The 16,879-nt window shown below is 29.6% G+C and overlaps 3 protein-coding genes across 3 annotated transcripts in view; 2 read left to right on the forward strand and 1 right to left on the reverse strand.

The window, feature by feature from the left end:
* Positions 1-3,892, forward strand: part of LOC113521818 (thrombospondin type-1 domain-containing protein 4-like) — a 147,913-nt gene extending 144,021 nt beyond the window's left edge. Inside the window, exon 17 of the mRNA XM_026907471.3 lies at positions 183-3,892. The gene's annotated coding sequence lies outside the window, so the exon portion shown is untranslated. The remainder of the gene's footprint in view (positions 1-182) is intronic.
* A 591-nt stretch (positions 3,893-4,483) lies between these two features.
* Positions 4,484-8,879, forward strand: LOC113521906 (uncharacterized). Its single transcript, XM_026907568.3, has 3 exons — positions 4,484-4,803; positions 5,587-5,776; positions 6,472-8,879. The coding sequence occupies exons 1-3, from the start codon at positions 4,573-4,575 to the stop codon at positions 6,759-6,761; spliced, it is 711 nt and encodes a 236-aa protein (XP_026763369.2). The 5' UTR covers positions 4,484-4,572; the 3' UTR covers positions 6,762-8,879.
* The window catches only part of LOC113521634 (thrombospondin type-1 domain-containing protein 4-like), a 52,035-nt gene continuing 43,782 nt past the window's right edge, over positions 8,627-16,879 (reverse strand). The window contains exons 10-17 of the mRNA XM_052899811.1: positions 16,529-16,840; positions 15,972-16,196; positions 15,278-15,523; positions 14,653-14,803; positions 13,896-14,071; positions 12,700-12,892; positions 11,997-12,083; positions 8,627-10,984 (exon numbers count right to left, since the gene is read on the reverse strand). Coding sequence (XP_052755771.1) covers positions 10,881-10,984; positions 11,997-12,083; positions 12,700-12,892; positions 13,896-14,071; positions 14,653-14,803; positions 15,278-15,523; positions 15,972-16,196; positions 16,529-16,840 — 1,494 coding nt within the window. The 3' untranslated portion in view covers positions 8,627-10,880. The remainder of the gene's footprint in view (positions 10,985-11,996; positions 12,084-12,699; positions 12,893-13,895; positions 14,072-14,652; positions 14,804-15,277; positions 15,524-15,971; positions 16,197-16,528; positions 16,841-16,879) is intronic.

Below are 16,879 nucleotides of genomic sequence, written 5' to 3' on the forward strand. Positions count from 1 at the left end.
TAAGATTTGAAGACTTTTATTCAACGTCACGATACCACCACAAGCTAAGCTGCAGAAGTTAGCTTTACTACTTATATAACTTGTCTCACGAAATTTCTACATGACTCTTAGATAAAACTCGGTCATTCTAACTTTAGATTCGTCTAGGTCTCACCCACGTCTAACAATTTTTTTTTTCACAGATAAGGGAGACAATATAATATAATCTGCGTGTTTACGAGTATACGTAATGTGATACAAAATGGACGTATAGTGAGAATACGTAACATAGCAAATCGAAAGAAGATTACGGCCGTGCCCACATGTGGAAAAATCCATAGAGATAATGATGTCACGGACCTCACGAAGGACTCCACGCCACGCAACAAGCGAAGCATCCAAATTGCGTCTCCCATATTGTGATTATGATATTATTTACCCCAAATTTTCGACCTGACAGTACGTACGTGCTACGTACATACCTTGAAGTAGGTATAATGTCAGTTTTGAGTAAATACGTCACGCATCCTTTATAGACGAATTACGGTATGGTTACTGCTCTTTTGTCTAATAGGCGAAAGTATATCTTTTTTTCTTGTCCGTGGTAATAAAAAGAACCACAACCAAAAATCTTACTTATTTAATTATAATATAATAATTATAAAGATTTATTTTTTATATTTAAGCTGTAGGTACTTAATAATGCATTTGCCCACTAAAAGTATTCTCATAAATGTTTTTAACAAACGATCTAACTTTGTGTAATATTTTTTGCAATCTTTATATAGTATACACATTATTGGAGTTGAATCTTTTATATACTTGAATCACTTTGAATACCAATCATTATTTATATTATAAGAGACTTTAAATAGATTTAAATGTTGTACCAAGATCTGTATGCTTGGCTAAAGTTAGAGTTAAAGGAAAGCTGTTACATAATTGTGAGTTAGATTTAGTTTTGTGATCTCCATGTGTTTAGTCGAGTTATGGAATGATCTTTGGCCTTTGCCGCTCGACCACGATTTTTGGGCTATGCGCCATGTGACGCGGGAACTAGCGCGGAATATACGATGACCTGACCTTGACGCAGAACGCGGCGACTTATGACATACATGCTTCTCATTTACATACTATTGATAAGTATACAAAAAATACCAAAGATATAGAATCAGGAAAAGGAGCTTCTTCAAACACATAGAAATGTTACAAATTTTGTAAAAAAAAAATATAACGTATGTTCTGCCTTTTCTTTAGATAACTTTTTTATAATTATGGACTGTTTTTATCTTTATAATTATTGTACGAGATTGTGAGTTTTTATATATCAATATTTCATATTGTTTGTTATTATTGCTTCTCGCTTCGCTTCCTTCATCACTTACCGCTTAGCCCAAAATCGTGGCCGAACGATTAAAGAACCTTCATACCGAATGCGGCAACATCTGTATGATCTGTTAGTGAAAATTATCTAATTATTATTTATTAAAAATAAATAATAATTATATAATTTTCATTTTTTTGGAATAATTAGGTAATTAAAAATTGCTATGATAGTAAATTAAAATGTTAATTATAGAACACGCGCTTATTTATTATTACGAGTACTATTTAATATTTTACTTTTAAAAATTCGAAAACTTTTTTTAACTTTCAAAAATTCAGGTGGTATGTTAATAATAATACTAAAAGATTAACGTTTTGGTTCACTATCAGAGTACTTTTTTATATTATTATTGAGAAATACTGAACAAATATTCAGTATTTCTGAATTAAATTAATTTTGAAAAGGGATAGATAAATCAGATGTTGGCCCACATCGATATGAACTGGTATGAACACTCTTAAGATTAATTGTGTAGTTAGCAAGAAAATATATTAAGATTTATCGTAGTTAATAGGTAAAGCACGATATTGTTATTTGAGTTTGGCACTGAAACGGGATTAAAAAATTGTAACTTGCCTATATTTTCATTGAGAAAAATATTTTAATATACTTAAAGAGAATGAGATTAATTTTACGTGTATATTATGTACCTATATTTAAATGTATAATTTCGAATATAGCTATGACAAATATATAATTTAGATATTGCAAAAACTGACAATTCTCATCCAACGTGTTATAAAATATTATTTGGCTAATAATACAAAGTAATTGCTACAATTTTGTATATTGTAATGCAATACCTAAATATTTATTTCATTAAATCACAAGGAGTATTTTTTTTTTATTTTTTAAATAAAAATATATTGTAACTTTTTTAAATTATATTGTTCATAATAAATATGTAGTCACATATTTTAATGTTGAAACTATATCAAATTATTATATATATATATATATATATATATATATATATATATATATATATATATTTATATATATATATACAGAATCTAATCCCACAATTAAAATTTTGAGCAACGGGTTTATATATATTTTATAATTCACTAGAAAACATTTATATCTTTATAACATAATAATTTGATCGATAACTATTTATTAATATATAAATATTATCTTGTAATATACATTATTCATTTTCTACAGAACTATGCATAAAGAACCATAATTTTTTTCTACTTTTTTAGTACTTTTTTAGTTCTATTCACATATAGTGAATAGAATTAAAGAAAATTTAAATAATTTTCAAGTTTATGTAGTAGCAAAGTCTAAATAACTCCTTTCTACCGAACAACGGATATTTTGCATAAATCAATGCATCATGAACTGTCCCGTAATCGTTCGTAACATGCCAAAGGCGTTGGGCCACTGATTATTCCTTAGACGGTGTAAACGTAAACATACATAAGGATTTTTATTATTCAGTGAAAATGGAATAATAATTCCACCTGCGCTATCGGCAAACGCTGGCAAGGCACAAATGAGGATAAAAACAGATTAGTTAGCCCATCGTGATGAATTCATTTAGAATTAACCACGATGGTTTCCAAGGAAACCATGTGAGGGTCAACCTGATAGGGTATATTACTAGCAATGGGATTGTCAGTACCCACTACTAATAATTGTTTTCCCTCTTTACTATAATCGTACGAATCAACTTTTGAATGTCGCTAATTCTGTTTCTGTATAATGATTGTACAAATTATCCACCGCAAATCTACAGATATATAAATAAAATTAACTTTTTTTCGCTAAATAGCAAGCACTTCCGAATCGCATACGAGTATTTAACACAACTGTAGAGCAACTCGAATTTATTATAATTGCACATATAGCCATTTATCTAAATGGCTCTAGAGTAATTTTACACAAGAGTTCCTTAAATAACTTATGTAAATAAAGATATATTGAAATTTCCATGGGAACGAGGTTAAAGGATCGCGCAGACCCCTGTGGTTCCGCCACAGGCAATGACTAGTTGAATTTGTAAACAACAGAAACTCTTTCTCATTTCTGCATAAATTTTGCATAAACTAGCAAATATTGATAGCCTGTAACTATAATGAGATTTTAATATTACTGTATACACGATGTAGCCCTATTCAAATGAAAGGTTTGTTCAGTTTCACGCATACTACACTGGGTTTTGAATTTTTTTTATTCTTTCTGTTACACCCAATATAAACCACTAACTATAGGATCCACTGTTTTATTTACATCATAAATAATTGTAAATATAATTATTATTATAGATATAACTATATATTATGAATAGTGCATTTAAATGCCTACTGGCTGTTATGTATTTATGTGATTAATTAGTTAAACAATGACCATCACATCAAGTATTATAACGTTTTGTAAAGAATGTAAGCCAAACGATTTCATGCGGCCAACTGAATCTATATTAGATAATGCTAATTGTAACAGTTTGATAATTATTATATTTATGTATTAGCTAATAATGCACTTAACATTGTACAAAAATTAAAAGCTTTAAAAACTCGTTGTTTTTTATTTTACAAAATTACTTGTAACTAACTAAAAAATACATATGGACGATACTTTGGACTGTATGTTATAGTTAATGTGCGTATGTGAAGATTTTATTGGAGTATCATGAAACAATGGATAAAATAGAAAATAATTATAATGAAGAAATTACGTAAGTATAGAAAGATGAAGGTAGAGAGAAAGCGTGGCAGCTACTGGCAAAACCTCCCTTATGGGGAGTCTACGTTCAATAGTCGACAATTAACGACTAATACAACAAGCGGCAAAACTCCTCCTAATGGGGGAGGCCTATTTTCAGCAGTGGATATTTAACGACTAATATTATAATAATGATAATGATTTGTTATAGTAATTTTTTATATATATCATAAACTCCCAAAGAAGGAAAAAGAGTGATTTATTAACAAAAAATTCCAGGTTGATGAAATCACGGATATTACCTGTCTATTATCAATAGCAGATTATCTATACCACAAAATACTTATCTCGTAGTACAACAATGTGCCGTGGGTACTACAGCAGATATTAGATTTCACAACAGATAAAATTTATCGCTCACTAATATAATAGTTTGATAGATATTTTTTATTTACTCGACAGTCAACGTACAAACAGTGTGTGACTAACAAGAAAATTTTTACTAAATAATAAAAAAAAAATAATTAAAAATTATGTCTGCACCACCACCGCCTCCGCCGCCCCCTCCTGGACATGTACAGTCTGTACATGTTGTGGAAACAAATACATCAAATTCTATAATAACCTTCCTAAATATAATTAATGCTATCACACATTGGTTGCTAGGTGCAGTGGTAATCGGGGCTTTCTTTTTTGCAAATATTGTACCCAAGGCTGGAATTTTTTCTACTTTGAGGCAACATATTTATTTATGTGTTACAGGGGTAAGTCCTTTAATATATATTTTAGTAGTGGTTCAGCCCAACTTCGGACGTGTAAATAGATTTTCAATAATAATAATATATAGGTGAAAGATGTTTTTAAAATCTATTGAATAGTTTTTGAATTTATCCAATACTAACAAATAAACAATAAAATCATTCCTCTTTAATATAGATATAGATCAGGTTTTAACTACTTCTTCGTCTACATGGCAGGAATATGTTCGCTAGCTGGCGTAAAAGTAGCCTATATCCTTTTCTATCTCATATAATACGTGTATATGATTTTTTTTAAATTTATAGGTAAATCATTAAAGTACTACAAGCAAGAGATAACAGACATAAAAACTTTCACGTTTTTTTAATATTATAGTAAGAAAGTAAAAATTATATAATATATTTTAAATATTTTACTGTTTTACTATTCGCCCTCTTGAACTTTGAACTTGCTAATACCAAACCGTTGTGATTTTTTAATTAAGGCGATAGGTACTTTTAAAAATGCTAAGACACGTAAACACGTATTTGAGTAATTTTGGCTAATATTCATACTCAGAAGTGCTCATAAGACATCTTACTTTTATTCCTGAATCATTTCGTAATTTTAACAGATTTCTATATAAACTTAACTAAAATTGATAACTCTATATTCTAAATGGTAAAGTCGATCATTGTTTTTAAATTGGTTGATTGTAAATTATTTGTACCTAGGAATTAATGATTTAGGGTAGGTAAAAGAATAAGAATTATTTGAAATATTTATAAATTTCACACATTTCTTTTCAGTACATTATTTTAATGAGTCTGGCTTTAACTTCCATAAATCCTTATTCGGGCTTTTTAAAGACCCTGGATCAAAATAAAAAAAGGACGATACATTTTGTTCTACAAGTAATAGGATCAGTTCTTGCTATTGCTGGCAGCATTTTAAGCATATCCAAATTTAAGAACTTCAATAGTGCTCATGGAATTCTCGGTAAGTTAAATTATTTTTACTTTTTTTTATACAACTTAGAATGGCAAACAAGCTAACAGCCCACCTGATGGAAAGTGGTAACCGTCGCCTATAGACATGAGCAGTACCATGAACATAACAGAGTATGTAGTTTCGCCCATGATACCCCCCATGCATTGACATTCCTGAGGCTTCAGGTGTTATCCCTCTGTAGCCTGTAAATTCACGCCATATCCCACCCTTCAAACCGAAACAAAGCCATGCAAACACAATTGCTTCACGGTAGGACACGAATACACGAATAGGACAGTCTCCCTCTGGTACTTTCTTTTTACTTGCATTTTACTTCAAGATGTTAATCTTGAAGTAAAATGCAAGTAAAAAGAAATGATGTTAATCAAGATATTAAAATTATATTTATTCATTATTTAAACATTCATTCTTTAATTACACAGTATCTTAGTTTCGATAAATTTGTACGTACTTATGCTTATTTTTTATGGAATTTAAAATGGCAAAAAGCTAATAACCCAGCTAATGAAAAGTAACAACAATTGCCCGTAAACATGATCAATACCATGTATATCGTACACTCTAATGTCTATTCTTTATTATATTAGGATAAATGTATCATGGCTACTACCGATAATTTTTAATGCCTTTGCACCTACTTAAATTGATTTTATAAATTTTAAATAAATTATATTTTGTTTCAGGATTAATCGCAATGATCTTAACATTTTTAAGTCTAATTGGAGGACTGGTCAATGTATTCGCTCAAAAACTAAATAAATTTCCTGTACTTATTAAATCTTGTCACGCTTGCCTTGGTAGCGTTACACTTATTGTCGCATTTTTGAGTCTTATATTTGGTTTCTCGAGTGACATATTTAGGAATAGTATAGGAGAAACAAATAGTAATATGTGTATAGCATTCACTGTTTTTGCATTAGTGGGCGTTATAATTTCACCGTGTATCACACTTTTCAGTAGATTATTTAAGTAAATTTAATTTTATATTTCTTATATCTAATATAATCTAATCTCTAATACTGTAAGCAAAAATATAAATGTACATTATTACATTTGAATAAATTCCTTCGATTGAAAAAGAGAATTATCAAAACTAGTTCAGAATTATTGATGATGTCACATAATATCTATAAGTATACAAAAACAAGTAAAGAAAAATACAATCAGCTGAACCTCTTCCTTTTTAAAGTAGGTAAGAATATGAACACAAATGAAAAGTCAATACAAGTATTACCACTTATTACGTAATAATATTTTACCACATGCTAAATTTCATCCAAATTACTCCAGTAATTAAATTATATTTACTTTTGGTACTATTTTTTATCTAATTTCTATAAGTACTTAACGAGATATGTTTCAATGAAATTCAGCCACGGTCCACTGGTTTCAAACAAAAACAACAAGCTTTTAACTGACAAACCTCTATATTTCAATAACATATAGGTTATTGTCAATCACAGCTTTGTTGCATTACAATCTATCTATCTTTAGGCCAAGTCCCTTGCGGAGTAGGCAGAGATCAATATATATATTAACATTACGAATACCTACATATACCTACGTATATTAGTAATATGTGTTAAAAAAAAGTAATATTGTAGGAATATTCTGTTCGCCGTGTAATCCCGCCATAGAATGGCCCACCTCCTCCTTCCCCATGGGTATCGTAAGAGGCGACTAAAGTAATTTAATAGTTGAGGGATGGGCAGCAACGTCCCTTTTAAAATATCACTAAAACCTAACTACGGTTGCCAACCTGCCTACCAAGCGTGACAACTATTGGTAGAACCGCCCTTTACGGGGGAGCATATGTTCAGTAATAAACAGTTAACGGCTGATATGATACCTAATGATGATGATTCTGTAACCAACTTCGGAACGGAAATTTTTTACTTTGTAATGTATGATGCATAATATGATTGTTTAGTATATTGCATATAATTTGTTTTATTTTACTATTTAAACATTTTATATTTTCTACGTATTGTAATGAAATATATAGGATTTTATTAATTTTTTATTTAATTCTTTATTGCACCATAAATAAAAATATACAGTGACAAGTGAATAATTCAAGCGAAATACAGTAACATAAATATATATTATATTGGAAAGATATGTTTCAGAGAACTACAAATTAATATGACTACATAAAATTCCTAGTTATCTATTTAATACTATAATATTTTATAAGATTATGTGTGTATTACTGATAATGTTATATACATTACATATTACAAGGAAAAATAAATTAAAACAACACATATGTTTCTAAATCTTTATCACTTGTTCATTATCTATTTACATTAATCCTTATATTAACTAAACTTTATTACATAGTTATTTAAATACATTTGAAATTACTTAATATTTTAGAGTCATGACCGTGTTCTACATTACTTATATACTTAAGTATCACACTGAATACAAATAGTTACACTTTAAGTAATTTAATAATACCATTATGTTACTTTAACTATAATAATTAGATATGCTTATATTGCAAAAGAAAATTTAAAAATAAGGCATTAAAATATAATGTTGTAAACATGTATATATATTAGAAGTGTACATATTTCATAATATTAAATTAATAATTTAATTAATGATCGTTTTATTAGAAAACGATATTATAGATGTAATTAAGGTTCAAATTCGTTTATAGTTAAACAATGGTTAGAAATTTGATTACTCAATTTTATTCATTATTATAATATTCTTAAAACAATTTGACTTTTAATTCTTCAACTGTTAATAATTAAATTCAAAATCAACGTTTACATATGTTCTATTTATAACAATAATGGCAATATAATTATTTAGGTAATGTTTTACTTCTTTTATTCTTTTTTGTTAGCGTTAGCATCGCTATCTAAATTAAGTTGGTTCTTCACATACTAGTCAATTTTGGGACATTGTTTGCTTAGATTTATAAGGTGATTCTAGATCTAGCGTCCAAAAACGTCCTCTCACTAAAACTACACTCAAGTGCTTATACGCTCGGATGATACTTGTCGCTTTTCTTGTTTAACATTACTATTAAAATATGTTTGTCCTTGTCATATACTAAATAAACATTACAAAATGACTTTTAATCTAGTTATTTATGAATGATGTTTTAATTACACAAAACCACCGTTTTTCACTAGGTTACTTAAATTCACTTAAGTACTTCGAACCATAATTGCAAGTAAGTATAGGTACTTGCTTCATCTATTCTCGTTCATATCTGTGTGATACAACTAATATATTATTTTTAATTTTATTACTTACTAACTAAACTTACTGTTATTAATTTAACTGTTTATTATAAAAACAGTATAATATAAATAATACTGTATACAGTTTAATTCAGACTCATCTATACATAAATATTCTGAGTTATCTATAATTTTGACTTGTTTCTATAAATGCGTTATTATTTTGTCACAACACTATTAGACGCTCTCGTAGACAAAAAATTAAACAAACCAATTTATCGATAAACACGTTTTTGCTACGGCTCGTTCTAAATAAGACGGTAACGTTAGGCGTCTTATTCTTTCTCATGAGTATACAAATGAAAACGTATTCATCGATAAATTATTACGAATTTACGTAAGTATCTCCATTCATATTTATTTCCTTTATAAATAATAACGAATAAAAAGAAGAAGAAAGAAAAGAAATGTTTACAAGAACAATGTAAAAAAATTATTCCTTCCTAACTTACACTGTTTATTTGTTTAAACATATACATATCTACGGTATGAGTATATAAATATGTACAATATAAGTATATAGTAAAAATTCATAATTATGAACTCAAATAGTATTTAATTTAAATTATCATAAGAAATTCCTCAAAAAGATACAACTATTGTACTTATATGATTCACTACTCAAGATCTGAAAATCATAAGTTGCATCCGGCAGGACTTATTATTTTTTATAATATTAGGTGTATCTAATACAATAAATCCATATGCTTTTTCATGTTTTAAATTTTATGTCATAAAAGATAAATATCCGTGAACCGTAGACTATAAGCAATATTCTATATTTATACGAATTTGACACACAATCCCAAGCGTATATTGGCTTGGGTTAGCTTGATTTAGCGGTGCCAATATTGTGTTATATCGCCACGGAAATGATTTTACGTTGAATTCACACGATTATCATAGATGACGCAAAGAGATTAGATTAGAAGATTTCTATATCACTGAGCTTTGTGATAGACAGCTGCTCATCTGAAATGAAGCAACCAAAAACACCCAAACAACGCTACTTTTATAACATATTTTTTTCTTATAGTACCTAAATAAAAACAGATTACCAATTAGTGACTAAGAATGAAACATACAGAGAATAATGAAAGTAATACAATAACAACACTATTAAAACATGTTTATGTCTTTTTAAAAGAAATAAAAGTTATACAAAACTGTATAAGATATTTCTACAGCGTATAAATAAATTTACAATGAAATTGTATATTATTAAAACATATAGGTTGAAATTGAAATCATTACATCTACAAGTAAAACTAAAAAGTTTGTACTTGACAATGCACACTACATTATAGACGAATATATGTAAAATTGTTTCAAAAATTAAACAAACGATAAATGACTGCATTGTATTTTCATGAGACAAGAGTATTTAAATTGCATTGTGGCATTGTATTCAATCAATTGTAATGACTGTATTAATAACATAATTAGACAAATATTTGTATTAAAAATAGATTTGTACGCCATATATGGTAGGATATAAAGGTGTAATCACCTAATATGTACCACCATTCAACACATTCGCTGCCTTAAAATAGCGATTTCTTTAAAAAATGCGATATTTTTTTTCTTTTTTCCACTAATAATAAGTGTCTTTATTACCAATTAAATTCACCTGTAATATCCATATTTCAGCAAATAAACAATTTTTATTATGAAACTAAACATTTTACAAAGGTAGGGTTGAAAGAAAGCCTATCACAATAACTTGATAGCCAGACACCATGTGTAGGGGTATATAGCAGTCTATCAATAAAATACTAATGACTTCAATTTTACCCTATATACATATATACTTATATAATTAATACAATTTAGCGTCCAGTACAAGAATTGCAGCAGTTCTGTATGTAGTAGTTATAATGGCAGAGTCGCGCTTGTACAGCCAAAGCGCAGTTGTACAGTTTATCCTCGCACTCTGTAATATGCAGCGAATAATTTTTACACAACATAAACATAATATTAATTTTATACAAGTATGTCTATTATGTCTTATTATTATTCTTTTGCATATTCTATTTTCAAATGAGGAGATCAATGTATTCATTTAAAACAGTATAAGATTTAATTCCATAAAAAAAATTAATCGCAAAATCCTTAAGTGTCCTAATTATCTGGCATAGAATATTCTTCCACTTTAAAAATAATTCTAAGCCTAAAACTATCTTGTGGTCTCAATGTGGATAGCGGTTGGTAAGTCGCTATAATATTTATAGTTTTCAGTCCCCTCGTAGTTTCCGACTGTACACTGGTTACTTTACGAGAATGAATTTACGTGCCGTGCACCAACGTGGTAAAATTTACGTTTATTTACACTATACATGTTAGAGAAGTAAAAATTAGGTAGGTATATTAAGATAAACACGATCTTCATCAGGTGATTTTATGTTTGTATTTAATGTGTGTTATATTGCAATACGCTGTTGGTGTTCCTTTAAATAAAATAAATAAACTTTACCAAAACCGAATTTACAAAAAGGATTAGGATAATCCTATTAATATAATAACTGCGAAAGTTCCTAACAATAGAAGAATGGATAGATTGATGTATTTTTATTACTCTTTCACGCGAAAACTACAGAATAAATTTAAATGAAATTTGGCATATGGGTAGGTTATATTCTAAGTACATAGGAAACTTCATGTACTGATTCACGCGGGCAAAACTGCGGAATATAACTACTATAAAATAAACTAAAATAATTACTTGTACTCATATATATACTACCTACCTATGTAGGAATAATAAATGTATGATGTAGATAATTAAAAAAAATTGTATATTTATTTTCTTCTTCTACACACCTACATAAATATCAAAATATACTCTGTCATGGTGATAGATATCGTAATTATATATTAATAAATTAATATAAAAAAATAAATATTTTTATTAGTCCATAGCTATATAGTAGGTTAATTATTTTTACCTTTAGGTACTTCTCTGATGAAAGTTCTAAATGTGGTTGTTTCCAGATCTGGAGTTCTTTGAGATAAATTCGACGTTCGTTGAGACTCTGTGAATAATATATTATTTACGTCGATTGTAAACAAAGGGCTACATATTCACAGCTAATCCACCATGAAATGTAATTCCGAAGTTTTGGCACAGAATATACATATAATATTAATTTAGGCTTGCGGTTTGCATTTTCTTATATGCTTATATCAAATTCACGCCAAAGGCGGAGAGTAACTTTATGTTTGTTATAATAATTGACAGCTTTTCCGTCTTGATTTTATCACCAAGTTTTTGTTTTGTTTAGCTCCGAAATTTCAGATGAATTTACATGATATATACGACTGCTTAAAACAAGAACATTGTTTTATTCACTACAAGTTGATTCTCGCGACTTAACTCGCGATACTATTTAATTTTTGTTCCCATGGAATTTTTCGGAAAATCTATCTTACTTTGCAAAAGTTATCCGCAAAATTTCATATTTCAAAACCAATAAATTTCAGCTGAAATACCTCTATCTTCTAAGCTAGCTGGAGGTTGATTCCACCATTATACGAGTATGAATTAGCTTAGAACTCATAATTTACTGGACCTAATTAAAAATCAATTCGTACACCAATTTTTAAGTTGGAGTTATATATATCTAAATATCTTATTTACTATGTACATACCAAATGAAATATCTGATGGTAATGTAACAATCGATGGGCATCGAGGCGCACATTCCCGTTGCGCGACTGGCTTAGGACCTGAACATTCAGACTCGTTGCTCGCATCTGTACCATTGTCAATACGATCCGGATCCCGTGTGCACACTACACTACGCTTTTGAGTTCCTATCCCAATTGTACAATTGCTCGTACACTGAAATATAATAATTATCTCAATTTGGAATAGAATAGAAACACAAATATGAATCTTATCTGATTTTGTTCTAATTTCAACCTGCTTAATAAAGAAACTGGTTTCCTTCGGGCTAAACTGATGAGTCCATTGATTTTTTAATTATCTACAATTAACTTGAACATATAAATAACCTGATAAAAAGTTATAAACATCGCCAATAGATATAGACAGCACCATGGATATTAAATAATGTACTGCAACGCTCAAAGTACTCCTGTGTTATCGTTCCGGAAGACTAAGGTGTTATATATCTATACCCTATAAATATTCCTCTACTATATCCCATTCTTTATATTACTTAATTATGCAGGCTAACTAATTATATTTAATGTACTGATTTCGGATAATTTCAGATAAAGAACGTCGCAAAATTTAATAGACAAAATAAAAGGACGTTTGTGACCATAATTGAAAACTGTAAACGCTCTACATCAATATTTTAATTTGTTCAATGTTCAGCGTAGTAATGTGATACGAATACGTGTATAATAATATATTGTAATAATAACTATCAAATATTATAGTTAACTATTTTTTCAGTATGTGTGAGTTGTTGTCATACAAAGATCTAATTATATTATCTTTGTATGATGACAATATTTCTCAGTATGTACGAATAAAAGTTTTACTCAGTAATTATTTATAATTAATAACGCTATAACATAAGATTTATTACTATGGACAGACATAGACTAGCAGGCTGTAGGTTGTAGTTATTTCTATTTATTACCTATTTATATTCTAAGTCATGTATATTTTGCAAGAAATATGAATGGCACCAGCACATGAATTCAACTCAAGAGTCCTGTTGTTTATTTTTAACGTGCCCTTTAACTAAGTAACGATACAAATCACAATTTTAGTTTTAGTACAATAACTTATCTCTGCATCCAATATGATAATAGCAGCAATAGTATTGTATACGTAAAGTGTGTTCTCATAAAAATATTTCTAAACTCACCTGACCCCAATCACTGAAATACCAAGTCGCGGAGCAGTCTTCCCCACAGACTCGCTCGTGATCAGGTTTGGGACCTTTGCACGCAATGTCACGAAGATGTCTTCCACTGCCGCCAATACAGAGAACGCCTCGTATTTGCCTTCCCTTGCATGGAGATGAACAAGGCGACCATTCTCCTGAATCATCGAATTTTTATCGTCATATCAAGAATAGATTACAAAATTTTAATCATCAGCGTAGCGCAGTGACAAAAAATATATTATTAATCATAATCAGACAGCATGTATTAATAGTATTATGTCCAATCAGTTTAAAAAACGATTCTTTAAAATAAGCTCAAGTCAGTGCGATAGGTAATGAAGTGTAATATCTCTAGATGTTCATTGTATTGTTAGTTACTGCGAAATCACAAGTATCGAATCCTAGCAAACTTATTTACATAACAGGCAAAATAAAATATTCTGTCAGACGAAATTGATATTAAAAAATGCCTTTGTAAAGGCTCTGAAAATATTTTTTTTATTTGTAAAAAAACGAATAGATCATAGTAAAAAAATAGATACCAACCGATTAAGAGTTGTCGAAATTTAGACAAGTGAAGAGTTAATGAAACAGAACGTGCATAAATACATACATTTGTAAGACAAAGGGGAATTCGTACATTGAAATGTATGAAATAATAAAGAATATCAGTAACAAATAAATAAATTCTATATACTTAATCCACAAGGAGCAACTCAAATCCCAATACAGTTACCTGTAAACCATTGTGCATCATGAGAATCGCAAATTTGTTTAGGTGTGCATGGACGTGAAGACTCAGGTGCCTTCCTTGGTGCGCAGCCCGATGGATCCGCGCAGCGAATACCGCGAGTCTGCACTCCGCCACCCACGCACCAGCCAACACACTTATCACAGAAACAAAAAGTACACTTTAACAATCTTTACATGTAATTAGATTATGATTAAGTACAAGGAAGAATAAACTCAAAAAGAGACGGATAAACTTCATTTCTTCTAGATATAAAAACGATTACAATTTCTTTCATTTCAGCAGCGTCCCTCTTAAAACATCTTTAAAAGCCTAACTGCGGTTACCAACCGGCCTGATAAAATTCCCCTTAGCAAACTCCCCTTATGGGGAAGGTCTGATAATTAATTATATTTATTAATTTATTGTACTCGAGCTTTTTATTCATACAACTTAAAGCCCTGGAAGAATTTTGTTGACTGTTGCTTAAATAAATAAAAGTTACTAATACCTTGAACAAAAGGCTACAGGATTGTTATACAATATCATCTGCGGGTAAAAATAATACTAATATTAGCTTAGTAGTAATATTATTATTATGGTATTACGGCTGATTGTAAAGAAATCTTACCTCTGTCCAATCAGTATAAAGCCACCCAGCGGCAGCATTAAAGGTGTACTCTGGTCCAATATCAATATCTGTACTATTCGCAGCAACGGTATATACCGGACCATCTCGGAAAGCATCTGTGTTCTCTCTCGGTAATAAAGCAGATTTGCTCTTAAAAGTTATATCTGATGTAGAAGGCAAACAATCTGGTATGTTACATGGTTCTGTGGTAGGTGGCTTCAGACCACTGCATTTTGTATCACTCACCTAGTAACAGAAGTTTTAAATTTAAGATAGACTATTTATTACTGTAGTCCAGATAATTTATATAAAAGTTTTAAAAACCTAAAATATAATAATTACATATTATTATTTATTTAAAAAACGTTTCTACACACAATATTACTAATTGATAATCACAAGTCTTATAGCCACAGAACTTATTCTGTGATGATTAAGATTCCCTTAGATAAAGAATGACCACATTGTCACTATCATGTCATTATCATAAGACCCGCTAAAATTGTGTAAGAGAAATCTTTTTTCCATATTCGTCCCATCTTTCTCGAAATGGGTCAAGTAATGGTCGGTCGACCATACAGCCAAGTCTTATTTATATAAGTGGTGGTAAGGTAATGTATATAAGTGATAAACAAGAGCTAACCTTTCTATCCTGATATACATTTTCATTCTACGTAATCTTCTTTATACTTACTTTAGTTATTCCCCTCCAATGATCTTGCACACATCCGACTATCCTTGTTCGAAGAGCAGGCCCGCATTTAGGACACGTAGACCATGCTGCAGCTCTCCACTTGGGCTCACAGGGAATATTGCCGCAACGTCGTCTACGACCAGCTGGGGTTGGGCCAGAACAATGTACTGAAGATACTTCTCTGTCGGTGCCCGCAGAGATCTCTACGCAGCGGTATTTACCTAGCTACAAAAAAATATTGCACATTTTTGTTAAAGTTAAATGTCCTTAAGACCTAAGGCATGCGTAGTCGTAGCATAATATATTCATAAAATATGTATAGTCAATATAAATAAATATATATATATATATATATATATATATATATATATATATATATATATATATATATATATATATATATATATATATTCTTGATATTTATAGCACGTACATGTTAATTCTAAATACATTTATATAAAAATATATTATATACGCTCTGGTATGTATATCTTCCTTTATATAATAGTTGTTAATAAATATACCATCTTCGTCATTATATATGAAATAATTCTTACCTGAAGTCCACCGCCGCATGTTCTAGAACACTGTGTATATGATAGTATCTTCCAGATAAATCTCCTAGTTCCTACAATATTTTCTTTTATATCATCATCTTCTTCCTTTGACATACTTGTTAAATCTGGATACTTTGAAAAGTTAGGTCGTGAACGTTCGAAACCGTGGTGTCTTCTACTGTGTTTAGTAGGAATTGGTGGTACGATTTCAGGAAGGTCGGTTCGTGTTGCTGTTTCTATATCGATGTCTCCTGGCTTTGACTCAATAAAGTACTCATATTTTATACTTGGATTTGGTTGAGTGTATAATATCTAAAAACATTGCAAACATCTATGATTGTGGTTTACCTT

This window comes from Galleria mellonella, unplaced genomic scaffold, assembly GCF_026898425.1.
Source record: "Galleria mellonella isolate WM207_F2 unplaced genomic scaffold, CSIRO_AGI_GalMel_v1 utg63, whole genome shotgun sequence".
In the NCBI taxonomy this organism is placed as follows: domain Eukaryota; kingdom Metazoa; phylum Arthropoda; class Insecta; order Lepidoptera; family Pyralidae; genus Galleria; species Galleria mellonella.